At 34.9% G+C, this 21741-nt stretch overlaps 1 protein-coding gene across 1 annotated transcript in view; it reads right to left on the reverse strand.

Annotated features, from left to right (window-relative positions):
• LOC118188978 (polycystin-1-like protein 1) overlaps window positions 1-21741 on the reverse strand; it is a 601848-nt gene that overhangs the window by 507219 nt on the left and 72888 nt on the right. The window contains exon 2 of the mRNA XM_085820080.1: window positions 6941-7224. Within this exon, the coding sequence (XP_085676206.1) occupies window positions 6941-6949 (9 nt within the window). The 5' untranslated portion in view covers window positions 6950-7224. The remainder of the gene's footprint in view (window positions 1-6940; window positions 7225-21741) is intronic.

Genomic DNA, 21741 nt, shown 5'->3' on the forward strand with positions numbered 1-21741 from the left:
TGCATGCCGCTCACGTCACGTCATAGAAGGGAACGTTTGAGGTTGGTACGTCAACATGTCCACTCAGCAGTTTTCGAGTCTTTGAAAAGTCCATTGTTTTCTTTACAGAAGAGTCCAGGTTTCCAGAGCGATAATAGGCGTTATGATTTGAAGAGAATCTGGAATCCGTTATCATCCATCAAACATCCGTGAAAGAGATGCATACGGAGGAGACAGCGTCTGCGTTTGGGGAGGTATCTCTTTGGGTGGACGCACAGACCCCCATGTCATTCCACGTGGAACCATGAATATCCAGGTTGAGATGAGATGATATCCCTTGATGCTTATACACGCTCTTATGCTGAAGCAATAGGTGATACTTCACTACAGGACCACAACGCTAGACCTCACAGGACTCGTATAGTGAATAATTATCTTAAGCAGCAAACAGTTCAGCGTATGGGGTGACCAGCTCGATCAATGCACCTGAGTCCTATCGAGCATTTTTGGGATGCTTTAGGAAAACGTATAGCTGCTTTGAATCTGCTTTTTTTCAGATCCTTACCACGTTTGCAATTGCTTTGCAAGAGCAATGGCTTTCGTTTCCTACGGAACTGATAGACTGCATAATCGACAGCATCGCACATCGCTGTATGCGTTTTATTGCTTCTAGGGCAGATCATACTCCACATTGAAGGTAATAACTGATACATTCGATTTGCCCATTTTATACATATGCTAATTTCTATAACACCATTATTGCCTGGCAATTTCTTTTTATGTTATTTTAAACCTTACTATGTGCTGTATACTGTAGACAATTTCATTAAATTCTACATACAATGTTTCGAGTAATCATCATTTTTGTCATAATTCCTTAATTAATGATAACCAGAGTAATAAGCATTTTCTTCAAAACGGCCATAAATGGCCCTTGTGTAATGATAATATAACAAATATGACGTAACAAATTTAATATCAACTCAAGCATTGGGCATTCAAATAGGGTATACTACAATTCTGATAGTAGAATAGATATACATTGACGAAAGTAGAGACTACAGGGTGACTACAAAAATTATAATGCTCCCTATTTTATAACTGTGCAGATGAGAGCGAAAATCCAATGTTCGATACTAGAGAATGAAGCGCTACAGAGGAACCCGCCTTTTAACGAACACCGGATATAACAAACGAACCTTCTGGTCACGTCCAGTAGACTTAATGTTATTTCATACTATTATACCGAATTTCTAAATGTGTGAAAATCGGATATAACGAACAACATGGATTGATTATTTCGAATTACATATTTTTGTATATTTCATATTTTGTTTTCAGAATTCATCCAAGTTTAATGAAAAACGTAATTCTTATTTAGGAAGTTAGGATCCACGCGTAAAGGAAAACGCCCTTTCAATGCTCTTCTTTTAAGTTCAACCTCCCTTTCTCAATATTATTTGAGACTCATTACAAAGACTATGCCACTCAATTTACTCCCAGTCTTGGATAACGCGAATGCTACACGCAAATGTTAGGGCACCATAATGATGCTCTTTATGTACGGTATTTGTGATTATCAAACCTAAGAACGTAAACAAATTCTTTGATTCTCTTTGACTATATTTGTCAGACAGAGCTCTGTTAAAAGTTGATATAGTTCGACCGTCTGAAGCGCAACCCTGGTTGGCATTCTGCCAAAACACATAGACTCGTCCAAACGGGGCGGTATTACTTGCTGCAACGTGAAAGGACTTCTTTTCTCCGGAAAGAGCTATGCTGGAGGAAAAGAAAGTCCCCATTTTTTCACTTTATTTTGAGAATAATTCGGTCCGAATGGCGCATGCGTGTTTGCGCTCATGGTCGCGGATGAGGCGGTCGAACTATACTATGATGCAAATTTCAAAGAAAGAGGAAATATTGGAAGTTATGAGTTTCGGTTGTAGACTCCTTATGTTTTTTTGAAGCAGAAGACGTGAAAAATACGCAATGCCCTCGCCGGGACTCGAACCCTGGACCTCTCAAATGCGCTTCGCGTATTCTTCCAACTACACCAAGAAGGCAGGAGGAAAAGAGAGAGAAAAAAACCTTATACGGATATAACTAATTCTTCTTTAAAGTAAGAAAAATTTTTATCTTTTTTTTTGGGGGGGGAGGACAAGACTGAATTCTATCCTCCGAATGGAAGTTTTGTGTTTTTTACGTCTTTTTAAAAACATAGGATATTCTTTACAAAAGTTATTGGATCTTTCCTTTATAATTATAAATTATGTTAAAATAAAAGTTAAAGTGAAGTACGTCAATATTTTTACTTACTCGTTTAATATAAAAATATATAAGAGAAAATTTACTTTTCTTATCGGATCAGATACAGTGAACCAAACTTTCGGCCCTCGGAAATTCGTTATAGCGCGGTTCCACTGTATATGATTTGCCTTAATTCTGCAATTGATTACTCTAAAATCAAGGAACTCAGCTTATCATACTACGCTAGAAATCAGTTATAAATAGACTCCATTTGTTGCCAAGTTCCACAAACGAAAACCTTACATCTTATGCAATCTATCTAAAAGGCATAAATATCGTATAATACAAGCTATCATTTTTAAGTAAAAAGGCTATTTTTAAGCATTTCTACTAATTTCTTTGAATTACAGAATATGTAAAACTAAGCACGTTTATTTATATGCACTTTTTCATCCATTTTCATCACTTATTCATTCTTCATTGCAACATCTCAGAGATGGTATACACCACGTTATTTTCCTTTTTTGATTTTCAAGACACGAAATAGGGGGCAGGACCTAAATAAATAAGATCTAACAAGTAAATAGTCGTGAACATTTGTTCCATTTTTTTACATTTAATAAAATATACTATATCTAACTCCATACATTACATATACCTAGAATAAAGAATTGTTAGCACAAAGGAGTGTCAGCTCAGAAGGGATATTAGTCTCTAAACGAGATTTTGCGCTGAATCACTATAAAAGTTGAACCATTTTTTAAATTGTTGCCACTAAATACTATCGCCATGCATTATTTTAAAAGTTTAATTTGGTTTATACGAGTATAATTACGGCAAAGCCTTGAGGGCTATCTTCCTAACGAAAGGGATACCTTCGTGGAGGACTCTCTAAGGGAACCTGGCTTGTATACATGCTACACGAAACAATGGGGATAACCATGAAAACGCCCATACAGCCGGTCCGTTCGCGGAATTTGAACCTCGGTCCGAACTAGTAGTGTTCAGAGACTTTACCGCTCGGCCGCTGGTGGACCTATTTTAAAAGAAATTAAATGAAGGAGAATGTGCACGAATGTATGTATGTTTCTCGCATTGTGAAAAAACGACGGCACCTAGAGCCACCAAATTTTGAATAGCGTAATCCTCCACCCGAACATGGGCACTAGGAAGACCGAATTTTGAATTTCGAACCTGTTTTAGTATGTATTTTACATTTGTAAAACGTTAACGAATTTTTGATCAACAAACTCAAAGATTTCAAAGCGAGCAGTGGCAACACTGTGAGAAAAAAACATTTTTATCTTCAACGCGCGAGACTATCTATCGAAAGATATGCTGCTTTTAAATATTTTGTGTAATTGCTGTTGAATTGAATTTTATGTGGTTTAAGTGCGAAGAACATGATATTTAATAAATAAAGGTAACACACAAAACGTTGAAAAAACGCCTTTTGGGCGTAATATAAAATCTCAAAGCTTTCAGATTCCCCTCCCCTTCCCCCCCTTTTTAAATCCTGTTATTTATATTTTCCACAGGAATGGAATTTTATTATGATAAAATAGATTTTTGTTTTTAAACTTTGATTTCTTTACCAAATCCATTAATTAATTTCTTCGGCAACAGTTAAGACATATATTCTGAAAAATTATTAAGCATTACAACCAAATGCATTTCCATTCCATTGTTGACATATAATAATTTCGCATGCATTTTTCTTCTCGCACACAAACATCAAGACCAGCAGAAAATTCTATCAGCAAAGCCACAGATCAATAACAAACGAGCTCACAAGCAAGGAAAAAAAAAAATGGCATGAAATATTTAACGCCAAACCGCAAACCGTGGAACATTTTGCTTCCAAACTTGGTCATTTCAATGACCGAAAAGATAAGAAGCGATCCAAAATGGAACGTAGGGAGGAAGGATAACAAATTTCCCTATACCCCCTTTCTCTATCTAGCCCAAAAGTTGAGGTTAGGTGAAAAAAAATGAAATGGCGCTATTTTACGTGAAAGACGTCGGAACCAAATTTTGGCAATCTCCATTTTGAGGTGGCTGTCTTCCTCCCTGCCGTTATTCCCTTTCCCAGCAAGATGTTGGTGATAGGGAAAAAATACTTATCTCTTAGGGATTTTTCACCGGTATTCCATCATTACATGGTTTGCGCGGAGTTAAGAATTTTATCAACTTTTTTAATATCCGAAGAAGGAAGGAAAATGATTATGATGTTGGCTATTTGCATGAGTAGGTTATTTGAGAATACTTTCGAAGCTTCGCTTTTCTACTTTTTTATCCTTTTTTCATTCTTTCTAAATTTCTATTACGAACATCAGTAAGGTATGCAAACTGTTTGTCAGCATTTTTGACATAATAGCAGATTTATAAAGTTAAAATATTTTTCGTCTCTTTATAGTAAATTTATTTGTCTTCTAAATTTATCATGACAGTAACAGCATATTTCTTTTCGCAATTTTGCTTTCCAGATCGTATCTGAGAAAATGAGTTCAGGAGCAAAGAATTTCTTTCTAAGGTTACGATACGATTATGATTATCTTTCGATATATGGCTAAAATGACGATAGTAAGGAATTCCTGTTTGTTAAATTTTCCATGAAAAGTATCTAAACATAATTATTGCAATCAAATCTCTAAAAAGATTACTTGAAAACAACACCGACGTTTCTGAGAATTTCTAAGTTCACCTAAACGTCAGCGAATTAATTTTGCCTAAATGTGGCATGCTTTCTTCTGTAGAAATGTAGCATGAATTCTTCTACATACTACTTGATAATATCACAGTGCTTGTAAACTGAAAATGGTTATTGTTAAACCTTCCGACTGTTAAACATTATGGAACCTCAAAAAATATTGTTACTAATTCTCTATATATGTAATTAAGTTTACTGAAATTATAGGTGAAATTTGGTAGTATAACATGAAATGCTTGAAAAAGCGAAGCCCTGCCAGAAAAATAAGAGACACTGAGGTAAGGTCACAGGGGCACTGTTTCGTATGTTAAGTACAGTGAGGTAAGGCTAGAGTTACAGGGGCAAGTCTATCTAATACTGAGATAAATTGGCTATCTCGCTAATTTGGCTCGAAATAACCAATAGTCGCCAAACTTGCGACCATTTGACGACATTTTGGACTGGTCCCTGTATAACTGTAACTGGTACTGTCATTGGTCCCTGTATTTAACTGTAATCGCATCTAGTCCTTACCTGTAACTGTAATCGTTATGTCTTACGGTAATTTCGAGAAAAGTACGACAAATTTCCCGGCTGCCGAGGAAAAACTGTATGACACCAGAGAGAGTCACAGTTCTCAGGTTCTCAGTTTTTAGTTCAGAGGTAGATCTCCGTGTGAGCTTCGCTCTTTATATGCCCTTTTCACTGAATTCTGTTTAATTCTTCTTAAAGTAGTTAAAAATGGTAACTACTGATTTGTGCTCCGTTATGCTGAAACGATCTGTACCAGTTCTTTTGTGTAAACTTCTAGAACTGCGAAAAGTTTCTTCTGTGAAAACAAATTTTATCAAGCTATCATCGGTTCTGTGTGCAATAAATCCAATAAGAAACCATACGCATGCTACAATTTATCATGTCAGAGGAAGGATTCGAACCTACACCCACATTCGTAGAGAAAATTTGAGTCTAGTCCAGACGCTCGTAAAGGAAACATCGTAAAAAATGAATATTCCATTCTAAAGTATATAATAAAGAAAATATATAACACGCAGCTAAACACAGATAAAATAGATATTTGTACTCACGAGTGAAAAGCATTAACAACTTTAAAGTTATTATTTATTTATTAATTTCTTAAAGTTTTAATTACTTTCAAAATTTTATATTTAATTTGTTAAAAATCTTTTTATTAAAACTCAAGCTACTATATATGATGAAAAGTATTCCATTCATTGCATACATTCTTGCCCTCAAAATGGAAAATGTACCACTTATTTTAAAGTTTTTACATAAATTTAAAATGATGTACTTAAAGTCGTAAGTAATAATTCAAAGATAGAAAACTTTGACAAACCCCTAGAATGTTTCGAAATTAAGTAGAAAAATTTTTCTTAAAGGCGACTTTTAAAAAGTAACACATCACATTATAAGGTATTTCTCGTGCCTTCTTAACATGCCTTCGTAGAGTAGTGGTCAGCACGCTCGAAGCGTTTTCGAGAGGTCCCGCCCGAACTAAAAGGTAGTGACTGGTGATTCTTCACCACTGGGATTTGGCAATTGGATGTCCTAAAACTTCAGTCACCCCATAAAAGGGGGAAGTTTATAAGGTAGTTCTCACGCCTTCTTAGCATGCCTTCGTAGTATAGTGGTCAGCACGCTCGACGCGTATTCGAGAGGTTCGTGGTTCGAGTGCCGGCGAAGGGCATTGCTCATTTTTCATCTCTCCTGTTTAAAAAAAATACCCAATGTCTCTACAATATATTAAGTCCTTATATAAACTAAGATTGTACAGCTCAGAATGAAACTTATTTTGTGCTATTTTAACATGCACGCTTTTCACATTTGCGCAAACTTTATTTCATTAAGAACAGTCTTGTTAGCAAACTGTAATTTGCAAAAACTGAATTTGCAAAACTATACATTTCCTAACAAAAATACATGTATAATTTTTGTTAGGATTAAAATCTAATATTTATTTATTCATCTAAAATTCAAAGAACAAAGAATTTGAAAATAATTACTTACAATACTCATTGTCCAGTTCCGTAATGCAGTATAAATGCTTCGACCATCAGAAAAGTTCCAGATTAAAGACACATTTTCAACATTAGGGAATACGGAGACAGTTAATATAATTTCGTCTTCAATAAATACTTTCGGTAAGGACTTGTAATGAACATACACGGATGGTAGACAATGAGGTAACCCTGCGACAGACGCAGTAAGCAGGACTTCGAAAGTATCCTTGAACAGTTCCTCGATCTTGTTAGATACAGATTTCGAACCAAGTCCAGTAGAAAATACCACTTCTAAAAAGAAGAAATACGCAATTTAAGACATAAAAATCGAAGAATTGAAATGACTTTTAAATATAAAATTATACAATTTCTCAATCGCTACCCTCATTACATATGTATATGTATATATGTCATATACGTTACACGATGAGATATTGTTTATATACATCACATTTTTTTCATTACCTTTTAATCCTTCTCTCTCTCTATATATAAATGTAAGATTAAAAAAAAGATGCAAATTAAAATTATAATTTAAATTAGCAGTAGTTCTTGATTACTGATTTTAATTTGGTTATTTCTCCTCCGTATTCTAAAAATAGCAATTGTTTATAATAACTTATTCTGAACTGCGTCTTTACTAGATTAATGCACATCATATGACATTCACATAACGCTGGTGACGTAAATGGAACTACAAATGGAAACAAACAGCCAATAATAATTTTACAGCATTATTAATTATACAATCAAATGCACTGAAACCGAAACTAACCAATCCTAAACACAAGACACTTTCTTTCTGCACTTCAGCCTAGCTAGACTGCTGCTTGCTGCTGCTCTTCTTACCGCAAAGTTAAACACCAACATGTCTAAGTTTATTCTTCATTACGGATCATCTATCAGTTTGTACTTCAACATCTATCAGCTTCATTTCCAAACAATCCCATATCTATGTATAACTATCTATCTATATGTATATATATATATATAAGTGTGTAGCAGAATAAAATTTAATTCATCCGATTTAATAAGAACGGGACAATTTTGGACTTTTCGATATTTCATGATTAAGCTTACTTTGTTAAAAATTAAAAATTGGTGAATATCGTACACATCAATTGTCCAATCTAATGGTACTTTTAGATATATTTAAGATAAAATAAATTTTAAAAAGTTTGAAAATTTTTTTATCGATTTTAATAAGCGATTTTTTATACTATGAAAATAAAAAGTACTGCCACTTGAAGTAATTGTTTGTTGCAAGTGTCGTACGCAAATGATTCAATGAATTGAAAGCACAGAGAATGGAGATATCCCAGCGTAATTTGCATTTAAAGACTTAACTCATAAGCGAAACATTTTTTGGCATCGAATTAAATCTTAGTTCTCATTTTCACCAATATTGGTTCACTTTTAGCAATATATCATGAACAGAATGAAAAAATAATTAAGTTCATGTAGCATTTATTTGTTCGCTTTGCGGGCATATTAATGCTGTTAATAGTGCAGCGCTTCAGCTTGACTTATGAGTCGCATATTATCTTTCAAAGTGTTAAAATTTGAAAGTTACCCGCAATATTGATAGTACAGCAGAATCTACCTGTGAAAATCTGAACTAAAATATGCATTACAGATCCCCTCCCCCCAAAAAAACTGTGCCTCTGTTTTAATCACACTGCTATGCCAGTTTGTTGATTTTAAGTGCTACTATTTTTAAAATGTATCGATATTTATGGGTCAAAGTGTTCTAATTTACTTCTAACAGTTGAAGAAACAAACTTCAGAATTGCAAATTTCTTGCTGTAAGCCTCCCTTTCTCAAACTTTTTTAAGTAGATATCACTTTTACAAATTTGAATGAAACCTTAGTCTTGTCTCCGCCGAAAGCAATTTTTCTAGCATATGCTGCTACCTGCATATAGAGGGATGAGCCTGTCTATTCTAAGACAGCTATTCTATGTTTGGACTTATGCTAATAAATAAGCACTCCAGTCATAGTACTTTAAATCCCTCTTTTTTTTGTTGCTTTGACTAGAGGGAAAATCTGTTGGTAGGGTAAAAGGTAACGAATTTCATAAAATGTCAGTGTTGGGAGACAGTCTTTGGCGATTGCCATGTGTAATTTCCAAACTCTGAGATTTTCAGCTACAGTTAATTTAAATTTTATTTTTTGTCTTTTTTTAGAAGTATATGTGGACTACAAAGGCGAGACTGGAAAACGGTGGTTTAACCTAATTTATTGATTTATAGTTAAAATTACAGTCATGTTAAACCAAAGAACTAAAATGCTATGACAGAACTTAATTGCACTGTTACGTGCGTACGGGTTCATAATGGATTTAATGCACACAAAACCAATGATAATTTGATAAAATTTTTCACGAAAGAAACACTTTACAATTTGGAAACTTTTCCGAAAAGTACTCGTACAATGCTTCTCAGTATGACAGAGCACAATCAGTAGTTACTACTTCAAACTACTAAGAAATTCAAACACAATACCCTCACTGCTCGTGAGTAAACTCTGAACTCATTTCTGAAATAAAATGAAAACTGAGGCCCTCTCTTATATAGTTTTCTCCCCGACCGCCGAGAAATTTCTAGTACCTTCGGTGTTTCGATATTACTGAAAGGCATACACAGTTACACTTACATAGGACCGAATGGTTTTACAAGTGACAGGTGAATGCAGCGCCGGACACCGGACGGCTTTGTATGACAAATCGGGTGTCGTCCGGTACCCGCACCTATCTAGAGCAACACGACCCTCGCGGCAGAATGCGAGGGCTGAATCGGGAATTTATTAATGCAGAATATGAGATTTTTGACGTGGCCAAACAAGGGCGTTTGCATATATACTTCAACATAAAATTAATAAAAATTTACGTACATTGGATACATATATACACAGGCCTAAGTAGTTAACGAGACAGGCAAATAATAAACACTTACACATCAACAGAAATGATACACTGATAATGTTACTTGTGCATTAATGCAGAAGATGACAAATAATGATTACACGTAATCGTGTATCATCCTGTATGGCTGGCTATACATAAACTACTAGAAATGATATACATGACACTTATACATTAATAGGAATAATATTCTGTAAATGACACTTGCACAGTAATACGGATGATGACGATAAATGAAAACACATAATCATGTATTACACCCTACTTAGCTACGTATACATCGACAGGACTGGAACATTTATACACCTAAACGCTGACAGAAATGACACACTGAGAATGATACTTGTGCATTATTGCAAAAGATGACGATTACACAGAATCGTGTAGTATCCTATGGGGCTAAACATACATTAGTAGACGTAATACACTTAAACACTTACACATTAATAAAAATGAATGCATTTACAGTTACATTACATAGTTCATTGGACCAAAATTTCGCCAAGGTTTCACACTTTCGCGGATTTTTTGCCAAATTTGGGGATAAAAATTAGTCGCCAAAACCATCGCCAACATGTGCCTTAACATTAAATGAATTTATTCATGTAGTCCTATTTTTCCGGGGATACTTCGCTTATCTGATAACTTTCATGTTACATTACACAAGCAATAGTACAATATACATATAATTTCACTAAAATTATTTACAGATATACAAAATTCCCAACAGTATATTTATAAATATTTTACTTCTAGTAAAAGAAAAGTGGTCCAGACTTTTCCTTTCTGTAACTACCTAATTTTAAACGAATAAATACTACACACATAGTAGATTTTCTGAATTTTTACACTGACTACCAATAAGTATTTGGACACCTATACAAATGACGATATCTGCGGTCCTAAGGTACGTCACGGACTCCGCTGGTATATATCGTGTAGGAAACAGCATCGGCTTTAGTCGCATGCAAGATGCCTCGCAGTTCGGAGCTCTCTGATTTCGAGAAAGGTATAATTATCGGGTATCACAAATGTGACCGATCCTTAAGGGATATATCTAGCGATCTGAAATACCCAAAATCGACAGTAGCCTATGTGATTAAGAAGTGGAAGGTGAGCGGTGATTGTCGGAATGTGCCCCGAGTCGGCAGACCAACGAAACTGGGAGATAGAGACCGACGAGTGCTGTCCAGAGAAATTCGGAAGAACCGCACCCAACTGATGGCCCTCATCCGCGAGGAGTTTCAACATGCATCCGGGAGTATTGTTTCAATGAATACCATCCGTAAGGAAGCACATCTGCTTGGTTTTCATGGTCGTGCTGCTGCCCATAAGCCTTTGATCACAAAGTCCAACCGCGCTGCTCGGTTAATGTGGTGCAAAGGACATCGAAATGGGACCGTAGGTCAGTGGAAACCGGTTCTTTGGAGTGACGAATCAAGGTTCACTCTTTACCTTTCGGATGGCAGGGTCTGGGTCTGGCGTCTACCTGGAGAACGTCTCCTGCCAGAATGCATTGTGCCAACAGTCAAGTTCGGCGGAGGTGGAATTATGTTCTGGGGGTGTTTCTCCTGGTATGGGCTGGGACCCTTGGTCCCCATTCATGGTAAGCTCAACTCCGATGCCTACTGCACTATTTTGTATGACAATGTGTTTCCTACGTTGTGGCAGTTTTACGGGTTGGACCCCTGTTACTTTCAGGACGACAATTCCAGTTGTCCTGTTTCGACGTTAACCAAGGCTTGGTATGGTGCCAATGGAGTTCATCGAATGGACTGGCCTGCCCAGAGTCCAGACCTGAACCCTATCGGGAACCTCTGGGACGAGTTCCATCGCCGAATTCAGGGGTGCAATACCCGTACAAAATTGGTGAAGGAACTTCTATGTCTTCTCCAAGCCGAGTGGAAGAAAATACCACTAGCTGTCATACAAAGACTTGTGGAAAGTATGTCTCGGAGGGTCCACGCTGTAATTACCTATCATGGAGGCTCTACCAACTATTGATTTTGAATAAAGTTAGTTTTTCTTTTCTATGACAGGTGTCCAAATACTTATTGGTAGTCAGTGTAGAATGGTTCTGTGATTTCCAAGAAAGAGTGCAAAATTCTGAGAAATTTCGAGGAAGTACCAAGAAGAAATAAATATTCCTCCGGAAATTCTTGGAAAATTTCAAGGGAGGATGGAGAGGGAATGCACAACTGAAAAAAAAACTAAGCTTTATATCTCGTATTCTTTCTTTTAATAAATAGAAAACCTAAAATGTTACCTTATGATTTAATACCATGAAATTATTATTTATTCATAAAATTTTTAAGAGTTGGCCATCATGGTGTGCGAAACTTTGCTTACCCAACTTCTAATATCTTTTCGCACAGGATGCTGCGTCTCCATCACAGTTCCTTGGGGAGGTAAAGATGATTCACCAATCATGTTCTGTCGAACGCAAAAGAGAAAGCTGGATTTAATCTAGGGAAAACGAGCTTCTCCATTACGGGCCATTATGTAGCGGCAATCCTGCAGGCCATTTTTGGATGAGAGACATTTATTTGGTTAATTTCCCTCCTAATGGTCACACGAGACAAACTTGTGCTACACGAAGAAGACGATTGAATGTGGCGCAAAGTTCGGTTATCATACTTAATTTACGAAGTACCTTCAGAGCGCTAGAGGTGTATGTAAGGTATGCGAGTAGTTAGAAACGTAAAATGCAGATTAGTTTAGAAAATTCCTCGACGTAACAATTTATACTCTGTGGAGCAAGTTTAACAAATTAAATTTCCGATTTATAAAATAAATGCTGTTAGTTACGGATATGAATATTTTGAAGTGTAGTGGGAACCCATTGTTTAAACATAGAGTTGTTAGTTAATATTCTCTATTATTTAAATTTAGGCAAAACACCAGTCTTATTTTGCTGTAGATGTTGAAAAAATACCAATCTGGAGGGCGATCAGACATAAATCCCTATTTTTCAGGAACAAAAAACCTTTGCAAAATGAGATGAGTGATAACTGTATTTACATTAAAGCAAAGGATAGAAAAAGGCGAACTCTCTGCCATCTATCGAGCAAAATAGTAATAAAAAGGGGGAACTATATACATCAATAGGGAAAGTTGCAATCTAGGAAATGCAACAATCCCATCTGACATAGTGAATCTGTACATAGGTCTTGTCAGGTTTCATATTCTTTATTATCTGTGAAGGATAATGAGACAAATCAATCTGAAAGAAAAGTACGTAGTTCCCTCCTAATCATGATATCAATATTTGCATACTGATGTATGTATAAGCTCAAAGTCGTCTGTGTGTATAATTGGGAGTGCTGATGTTAAGGTTGTTTTTATCGTTTACAGTGCACATCAGCAAATTGAGTAATTCCACAAAAAATTTTCACTTTTTAGAAAATATCAATGAATATTCATTACTCTTTAAGGGAGAGGAAATATGGGGTGACTGGTAGATCCCGTAGCTTAGGTTAGTGGTTGCCAACTGACTGTACTCTAACCGCATGAGGCTCCCGAAGCACTTTTATGCGCCTCGAAGATACATTTCAACTGTGAATTTATTGCAAACATGGCGTTGCAAAGATTTTAGTTATTTGAAAATTGAGTTTACATTTTCATTACCACTAATAACGAACGTGAGTAATTCACTAGGAAATCTATAAATGGAACTGATTAATTTGCAGATTGATATAAATCTTATCAAGGATTTGAAGATATAGGTTTGGTTTAATTTTATTCGTACTTGTCAAGAAACAAATGCGCTCAATTACAAATTTTTAATTCCACAAATTTTCTCAGAATAGAAACACCATAGCGTGTCAAATTGTAATAAAAAATAAGTAAATTTATATTTATTTATATAAAAACATATTTTCTTACATATTTTTCTTTTGGGTCGAAGAAAAATTTTATATATAAAAGAAAGAGACTAAGTTGTCATTATTTAAGTTTTGTCCCACTTAAACAGTTTTCTTTGAAAATTTAGAAAAGTTTTCACCGCTTTGCTTATTTTTAATTTAAACTAAATTCTTTAATGATTGGTTAAAAATATTATAATTACTTGAAATAAACGTCAGTTTCAAAATTTAACATTTTGTTGCCAATATATTTGAATTACAAAGTTTAACTTACAAAAATATATTGCAAGTACCAAACTTTAGATCTCAAATAGAAAATAACCACAAATTTGATATTTTCCCTTTGCGCCGTTATTATTGTTGTTTATATATTGTTAAAAATTTTGTAATTGAGATAAAATGTGAAATTTTATATTTTCTGTATAACGTGTAGAGACATTAGGTATTTTTTGGAAGCAGGAGAAGTGAAAAATGAGCAACTCCTTCGCCGGGGATCGAACCACGAACCTCTGTAATACACGCCCAGGGTGCGGACCACCACACCACGAAGGCATGCCGAGAAGGCGGGAGAAATACCTTATATACTCCCCCTTTTAAAGGGCGCCTGGGGTTTTTATCGCCGAATCGCCAAATGGAGAATCATCATCCACCACCCTATTAGTTTGGGCGCCACCGTACAGACATTAGGCATTTTTGAAACAGGAAGAAGTGAAAAATGAGCAACGCCTTCGCCGGGAATCGAACCAGGGACGTCTGGAATACGCGCTGTGCAGACCAGCGCACCACGAAGGCAAGCCAAGAAGGCGGGAGAAATATTATATAAACGTACCATGAAAAATATGCAGAGAGGATGCTCTGCAAGAAAAATAAGAATACAGGAGCAAATCTATTTAACATTGAGTGAATGGCTATCTCACTAATTCGGCCATAGCGTAAAGCAGGCAATGGTTTTGGCGACAAAATTTTGTCACCAAATTTAGAAATCGCCAAACGTCGTCAAAATTGGCGAGCATTTGGGCACATTTTGGTCTTGTCCCTGTATCACCGTAATAGGTATTTTAACTGAATAACTGTAATTGATTTCATATGTAGCTGTAACCATAATTCGGCCTTCATATGTCTTCCAGTAATTTTGAGAGGCAGAAAGTACTAAAAATATCTCAACGGGCGAGTGAAAATATAAGGCCGAAGACGGCATCTGCTCTCACTAGTTGTTGTAAGTTGTTAGTTCAAAGCGAGTGAAAAGTTCCTAATCTCTGAAGTGTTTCTTTTGATAAAGTAATTTTTATCAGCTCATCATTGGACCTGTGTGCACTCAATCTGTTGCGAACCCATAAGCACGCAACAATATGTCTTGATAAGATTACGTAAGCCAAATTTAAAATTTAGTTAAAATATGTTTTTTTAATTTTGTTAATAAAAAAATTTCAGTTTGGCGGAAAAATTCTGGCCTTATAGTTCTTTTCAGATTGTGCGTTCGGTCCGCATGTTGTTTCAGACCATTGGCTTAGGGTAGTGAACATGTAATATACTACTCGTAGTAGAGTTTAACACCCAATAATTTCACAAATCTATTACAATCTATTTCCACATATACGCATGTCTATGTGAAAATAATTTAGCACTGTATAGTTAGTATACATGGGCGTTCAAGGCATATAAAAACAAGTAAAGATAATATATGTAAATGGCTAAGGAACATACGAGACCTTCAGCTTGCTACTAAGGTCATAGCTGGTTTTAATATAATCTCCTACTTTCTTATTAATTTGTTTTATTGTGATTTCCGATCACAATGTTCGCAGATAGATTTTAAGATTCACTGCTTGGGTGTGCCTACATTCAAAGAAATTACAGTCCAGATCTGCGGTCCGTTTATAGGTGCACTGGTCATTTTCATTGAAGCCAAAGCAGCGATTGAACCATAAAGATATTGCGTGAGATAAGATTTCTCAATAAGCAGTTCTACTGCAGCTTTCGAGAAGAACGTGTATACGCGATGATCATTTCGGAATCCTTCTCAGGATGCTTGTCATTTTTCATTAATAACTTGCGGGAGTTTCTTGTTTAGTTGTAATATTCATAAGGTGCGGCGACTGTAGATATATCGTTTCCCACGTTGATTACTTGGCCGTATCATCTATTGCTTCATTTACCACCATACAGGATAAGTACGGGCACAATTTAATAAGGGGTACATATTTTCTAGAACTGTGAATAAGATCGCATGAAATATAAAAAGCAATAGTTTTTATCCTTGGTATTTTGAGTAGCTTTTATGTTGGATATGGAATATGAGTGAATTTTTATATCAGTGTCGTATCACGTGAGTTCGAGATCGCTGCGAACAGGTTGACTTGCATGGGTATTCGCGGTTTTTGGAATTTCTAACACGAATATAAGTCATTTTCCATTAAATGGTTCACAACGAAAAATCACTCCCCTTAAGCAGATAGCCCTCGAATGCTTTTTTTATGTTATTAGGTATTTTCTCCCTTCTTTCAGCATGCCTTTGCATTGTAATGGTAGCACACAGGGCGCGTATTCGAGAGGTCCTGGGTTCGAGTCCCGTGAGAGCACTCCACATTTTTCGCGTCTCCTGCTTTAAAAAAAAAGACAGGCTCTACAGTATAACGCTCTTTTATGTTAATTTAGCCAGTTACTATGATTTAGATATTCACTGTCACTTGTACCTTCCCTTTCCCTACCAAAATGCAAATTTGGTTTCAGAGTAATTTAAGCCCAGCTTGCTGGATTGTAAACAAAGGTGTTTCGGCCTCTCGATGCCCCGTTAATATGTTTCTGCTAGCTTAGTTAAAATTGCATTCTTCAGCTTTGCGTTTTCGTAGACGACATTTAAATCGACTTGCCGGGGAAACGTTTAGAGCCAACTTTCCGTTAAATCAATTGTGTAGACTTTGGCTACTAAGTTTTAATTTTGAAATTAACTGTTACTATAAATTACATCTCCACAAGTGGTTGGCTGATTTGTAAGCACAAGTCATGGGTTCATTTTCCAGTTTTGATTTAATAAAAAGGTTTGTTTTAAAACTTTCTTAAGATTTTATAGTTCTTTTCAGACGAAGCAGCAATTCAAAGTCCGTTAGGGGTTTGATGCCAGTTTATACAACCAAACCAAGTCAAATTCTATACATAATATAAATAATTCAGTCCAATTTAGTCCCTTATCACATTTATATATTATTGTGGTGAACTGTATAACAGTATCGGTATTATTACGGTTTGGTTTATGTGATTACGGCAAAACTTTGATAGCTATCTGCTTAAGGGGAGGGATGCCTTCATGCAGGAATTTCTCAAGGAAACTGGCTCATGTACACGTCACACCTGGGGAAATCCACGAAAACATCTACGCAGCCAGTCTGTTTACGGGATTCGAATCTCGGACCGAACTATCAACGTTCAGCGATTTTACCGCTGGGTAACAGTATTATAATGAAACACATAATACCAACTGGCATTACCCCTTATCATATTTCGAACCATGTGTAAAGACGATAATTCTGCTGTTTAAAAAATATGTCTTTTATGCAGAAAAATAAAAGTAACGAATTTAAAACAATTAGCAATTATCAGAGAGAAAAATATTATGTTGGTTCGGGAACTGAATCATTTTGCATAATTTTTTCACTCTTTAATCTTGCGGTACGCGCGTTCTGCTATATGGAACTTTATTTAGACGCTACTAATTCTGTTGTTTTCTTAATGTACTTCATAACAAACTTTTTTTCTTAAAATTGAATCTTTATTGCACTTTTAACTTTTATTCTGTAAAGTTTTAAAATTTCTTTTCAGCTATACAATTTTTTATTCTGTCCAATTTCTCGTACCGAAAATCAAAAAGAAGCGCTTTTGGGAAACTGCAAAAATAATATGTGTTACTAATAATATGTGTTTCAAAAAGCAAAAATAATATGTGTTACTAATAATATGTGTAATGTGTGTAAATAATATGTGTTATTTATAATAACAAAATAATATGTGTTACTGCAAAAATAATATTTGTTACTAATAATATGTGTAATGTGTGTAAAAAATAATATGTGTTTCAACTAAATGAATTAACTTATATATTAAAAAAATATATACATCGCTGCTGCTCTGAAAACCTATCTGATGCAGATAGCTCATGCCTTTATTGTAAGGCCAATTAAATTATACACATTTTTTGCTGCACTTCATTTAAACTTACTTCCCCGAATTACTCTAACTTAATTAACCGGTTCCTAAAGGTAAGTTGAAAATAGCATTAAAAATTGCAAATTTTGAAATTCAATATCCCGGTCAATTTTTCCCCTACAGGAATGAAAATTCTTGTATTTTTATTCTTGGATTACCTACGTAGAAAACCACAACATCAAAACGAACCCTTTTACGGGTATTTCAAACCAGGTATCACGAGTATCTAACTACCAGTATCGGGCGGTCATTCCCTTTCAGTCACTATGGGCCAGATAAAATATATGAATTTAAAAGACTATTTAGGACAAGGAAAATTTATTATATTTCTACATAAAGCTGTATGTTTAATTTTTTACTCCGTACTTAATTACATTATATAATTTAATGTGATAAAAGGGTTTTAGAACCCTTCATATATTGCAACAAAAACAAAACATTTTGCAAAACATTTTAAAGTTTTAAGCTGTCTCTCAAATGCATCCTGTATCAAAAAAAATTTAATATCGGTTGCACGCGTTCTGCACGTAATATTCTTCAGTCGCTTCGACATCAAAAAGTCATCAAGTATAATATATTTCTGCCGTGTACTATCATAAAGCGCTGTTCCGATGACTTTAGACCAACTACCAACCAAGATTTGCCGCCATCCCAGTAAATTATCAATATGTTGCTGAAAAACTTACAAAAATAACTTTATTCGTATTATATAGAATTTCTAGTTTTACTGTATTTAGAATTAATGCACCAGTACACGAGGATATCTATTGCCGGAATACAAGGTCATCCGCAAAAAAGAAAAGTATATTTAAAAATTCCTGAAATATATGATATTCCACCCACAATCCTTTGAATTAGAGGGAGTGAAATAGCAAACAAGAACAGCCCCTAAGAATGGTGATCAGCTTAAACCACTCTCTCGTGAACGCAAACTGTGACCGATAATCATTTATCATTTAGAAAATTATGCTAATATTCTGCGACCGCGGGAATAGTGTGGTCATTATTGGGATAGTTGCGTCATATTTGAAGCGCAAGATATCATGTGCCTAGATGAGGATTCAAGTGGAAGGGGGAAAAAAGATATTTCAAATCTGGAATAATTTTGTTGTCCCTGTGTAACGTTAAGGTGCGGTGGCCAATAAAAAGCACATTTAGTACGTATAAAAAATTCTTTAAAATTTAATACTATTTAAAAAACGTTATATACAGGCTATTTTAAATATACTTCAGGATTAAATATCTGTTGAACAACTGACTATATCCACGATTTCACTTTCAGAAAGGAATCAAATTAGGAGGCTTTCAGAATATGTTATTTTAGTAACACTACATGCGACGAGTAAAATGCTCCTTAGACCACCAACATTTTTTTTCAATATAATAATGATCATAATAATAAAAAAAATAATAAAAATAATGACCCGGTTTTTATAGCACGCAAAAGTGGCCCCAAAAAGAAACAGTAAAGAGTAATTAAGCTATTTACATCCAATACAAAGGAATTGTAAAGAAAAAAAAAAAAAAAAAAAAAAAAAAAATCAGGGAACTTAACGATAATTGTAGTGAAATTTAATGTTTCTACAAAGCATATTGAGAATTTGTATAGTTACTTATGTTTCCTTCACGTAAAAGGAAGTTATAAAGCATCTATATTCAAATTTTCAGCTTCGGATTACTTCAGTTGGCCTAAATTTGTCTGTGGTCCCTTACCGAAAACGTATACTAATAATAACTAAGAATTAACTTACATTGGTTAAACTAAGAGAGCCTTAAAATTTCGCGTTAAATGCGAAATGCATGTGTTATGAAAAAGGAAACACAGAAGTCCTCTGTTGCCTAGTACTGTTGGTCCGAAAATCCCTCTTTCCATTTTTTCGCAGCCAAAATTAATCAAAAAGCATCTCCCATTCCGGAATTAGATTTCCTAGAGCCATTTCACATTAAAAAGATCTTTCTGATCTGGTTAACGACCTTAATTCCAATCCATCTTTACCTTCAACCTTTAAGGAAATTGCGTTTTAGTTTGTTTTTGTTTCATCAATAGATGGCGCCAGTAGCTTAACTTCTGTCCAGCCATTTTCATCTTATTATCATATCTTATCTCGTTCATTTGCACTTTGGCAGCTGAAGAAACTGTCATGTTTCCTCAGCTTCCAAGTTCCATCATCAATAGATGGCGCTAGTAGCTTAACTCTTGTCCAGCCATTCTCATCTTGTCACCATATCTTATCTCGTTCATTTGCACTTTAGCAGCTGAGGAAAGTGGTTTGGTAATTAAACTATCGAAACTAATCCTGGAAAATTTACTAATATAACGCTGATTATTGTTGTTTGACTTCTCCAATAATAGATAAGAAGTTATTATTATTATTATAATGCAATAATAGGAAAACTTCCAATATTTAGTTCCCATCTTAAAATGAAACAATGAATCTATGGCTAGTAATTCAAGAGATATTTAGCATGATATAATTTTGAAGTACCTTGAAGAGCAATTTTCAGTTTAAATGAAACGATTAATCATTATTTAAATATATAGCGAAAACCTCAATAAACAAGGCTCAATTAAGAAGAAGTTTCACATAAACCAAGCCAACTTGAATTTTTAAAATACATGGAACGATGAATTTCAAAATGACTGAGCATTTCCAAACGTTGGTTGAATCTCTCAACTTATTTAGCCATTTGGATACTCTTATCAAATCTTTTTCCCGTTTTTTATTATATTTTCTTAATTTAGTAGTCTCTAAAATTACTTTTACTTACATGATAATAATACTATTTCATCGGATATAAATCGGATTTGTTTTTTCATAGAATGAGTAAAACATAAACTTCTCATTATGATACAATCCCATTTGTTCCTGAATTACAAATAAGGCAATAAAGACTTGCAAAGTCATAGCAGGCGTTATGCCCCATATACATACATCTGTCCTCGAACATCTTTAATTAACTGTGATTGTAACGCAGAAATGCATCAAAATAGTTTTTTTTTTTTTTTTTCTTTTGAATAATTCCAAAGTATCTTTGAAGGAAAGGGTTGTCTCCCATTTAGGACAGTCAGGCAGTTTAAAAAATGGCAGCATAGCTGAATGTTTCATGACGTCCAGTTTCAGTGCGCTGTAAATAATTTAGAGACCTCGAAACAATTGTTAAGAAATCGAAATAAGCTCGCGAAATGGAATAACTATTTCTCAAGGTCAATTTCTGTCTGTAACTGGCAGTGACAACAGGAACTTTATATCGTTTCAAAGTTAGCGTTTTGTATCGTTGAGTATCGAAGGCCTGAAGAAAAAAAATCTATTACACAAAAAAGGTCAGTGGTTCATTGACTTCGAAACAAAAGAGGACTTAATTTAGAAGTCAAGCAACAAAAATCAGCGTTATGTTTGCAAATTTTCACAGGACTAGTTTCGATGGTTTTACTGGACCATTATCCTCAGCAGCTTTGATGATGATTTTCATCAATAGATGGCGCCAGTAGCGTAACTCCTGTCTAGCCATTCTTATCTTATCTTATCTAATCACTATATCTTATCTTGTTCATTTGCGCTTTGGCAGATGAGGATGATGATTCAGTAAAATCATCGAAACTAGTTCTGTGAAAATTTACAAATATAACACTGATTTTTGTTGTTTGACTTCTATATTAATATTTGTTTGGTGTGTTATTTTATCTTAATTAAAAGAGGACTTGTCATAATTGTTGCTGAGAGATCATATCTGGAATTTGCAAGTATGAGCCTATGTTTTTAAAAGACAAGTATGATTCTAAACATATTTATATCAGGAGGAAGTTAGTAACACGGGATACTA

Source organism: Stegodyphus dumicola, chromosome 7 (genome assembly GCF_044657685.1).
Source record: "Stegodyphus dumicola isolate Sdum_Otavi_A_Nest chromosome 7, ASM4465768v1".
In the NCBI taxonomy this organism is placed as follows: domain Eukaryota; kingdom Metazoa; phylum Arthropoda; class Arachnida; order Araneae; family Eresidae; genus Stegodyphus; species Stegodyphus dumicola.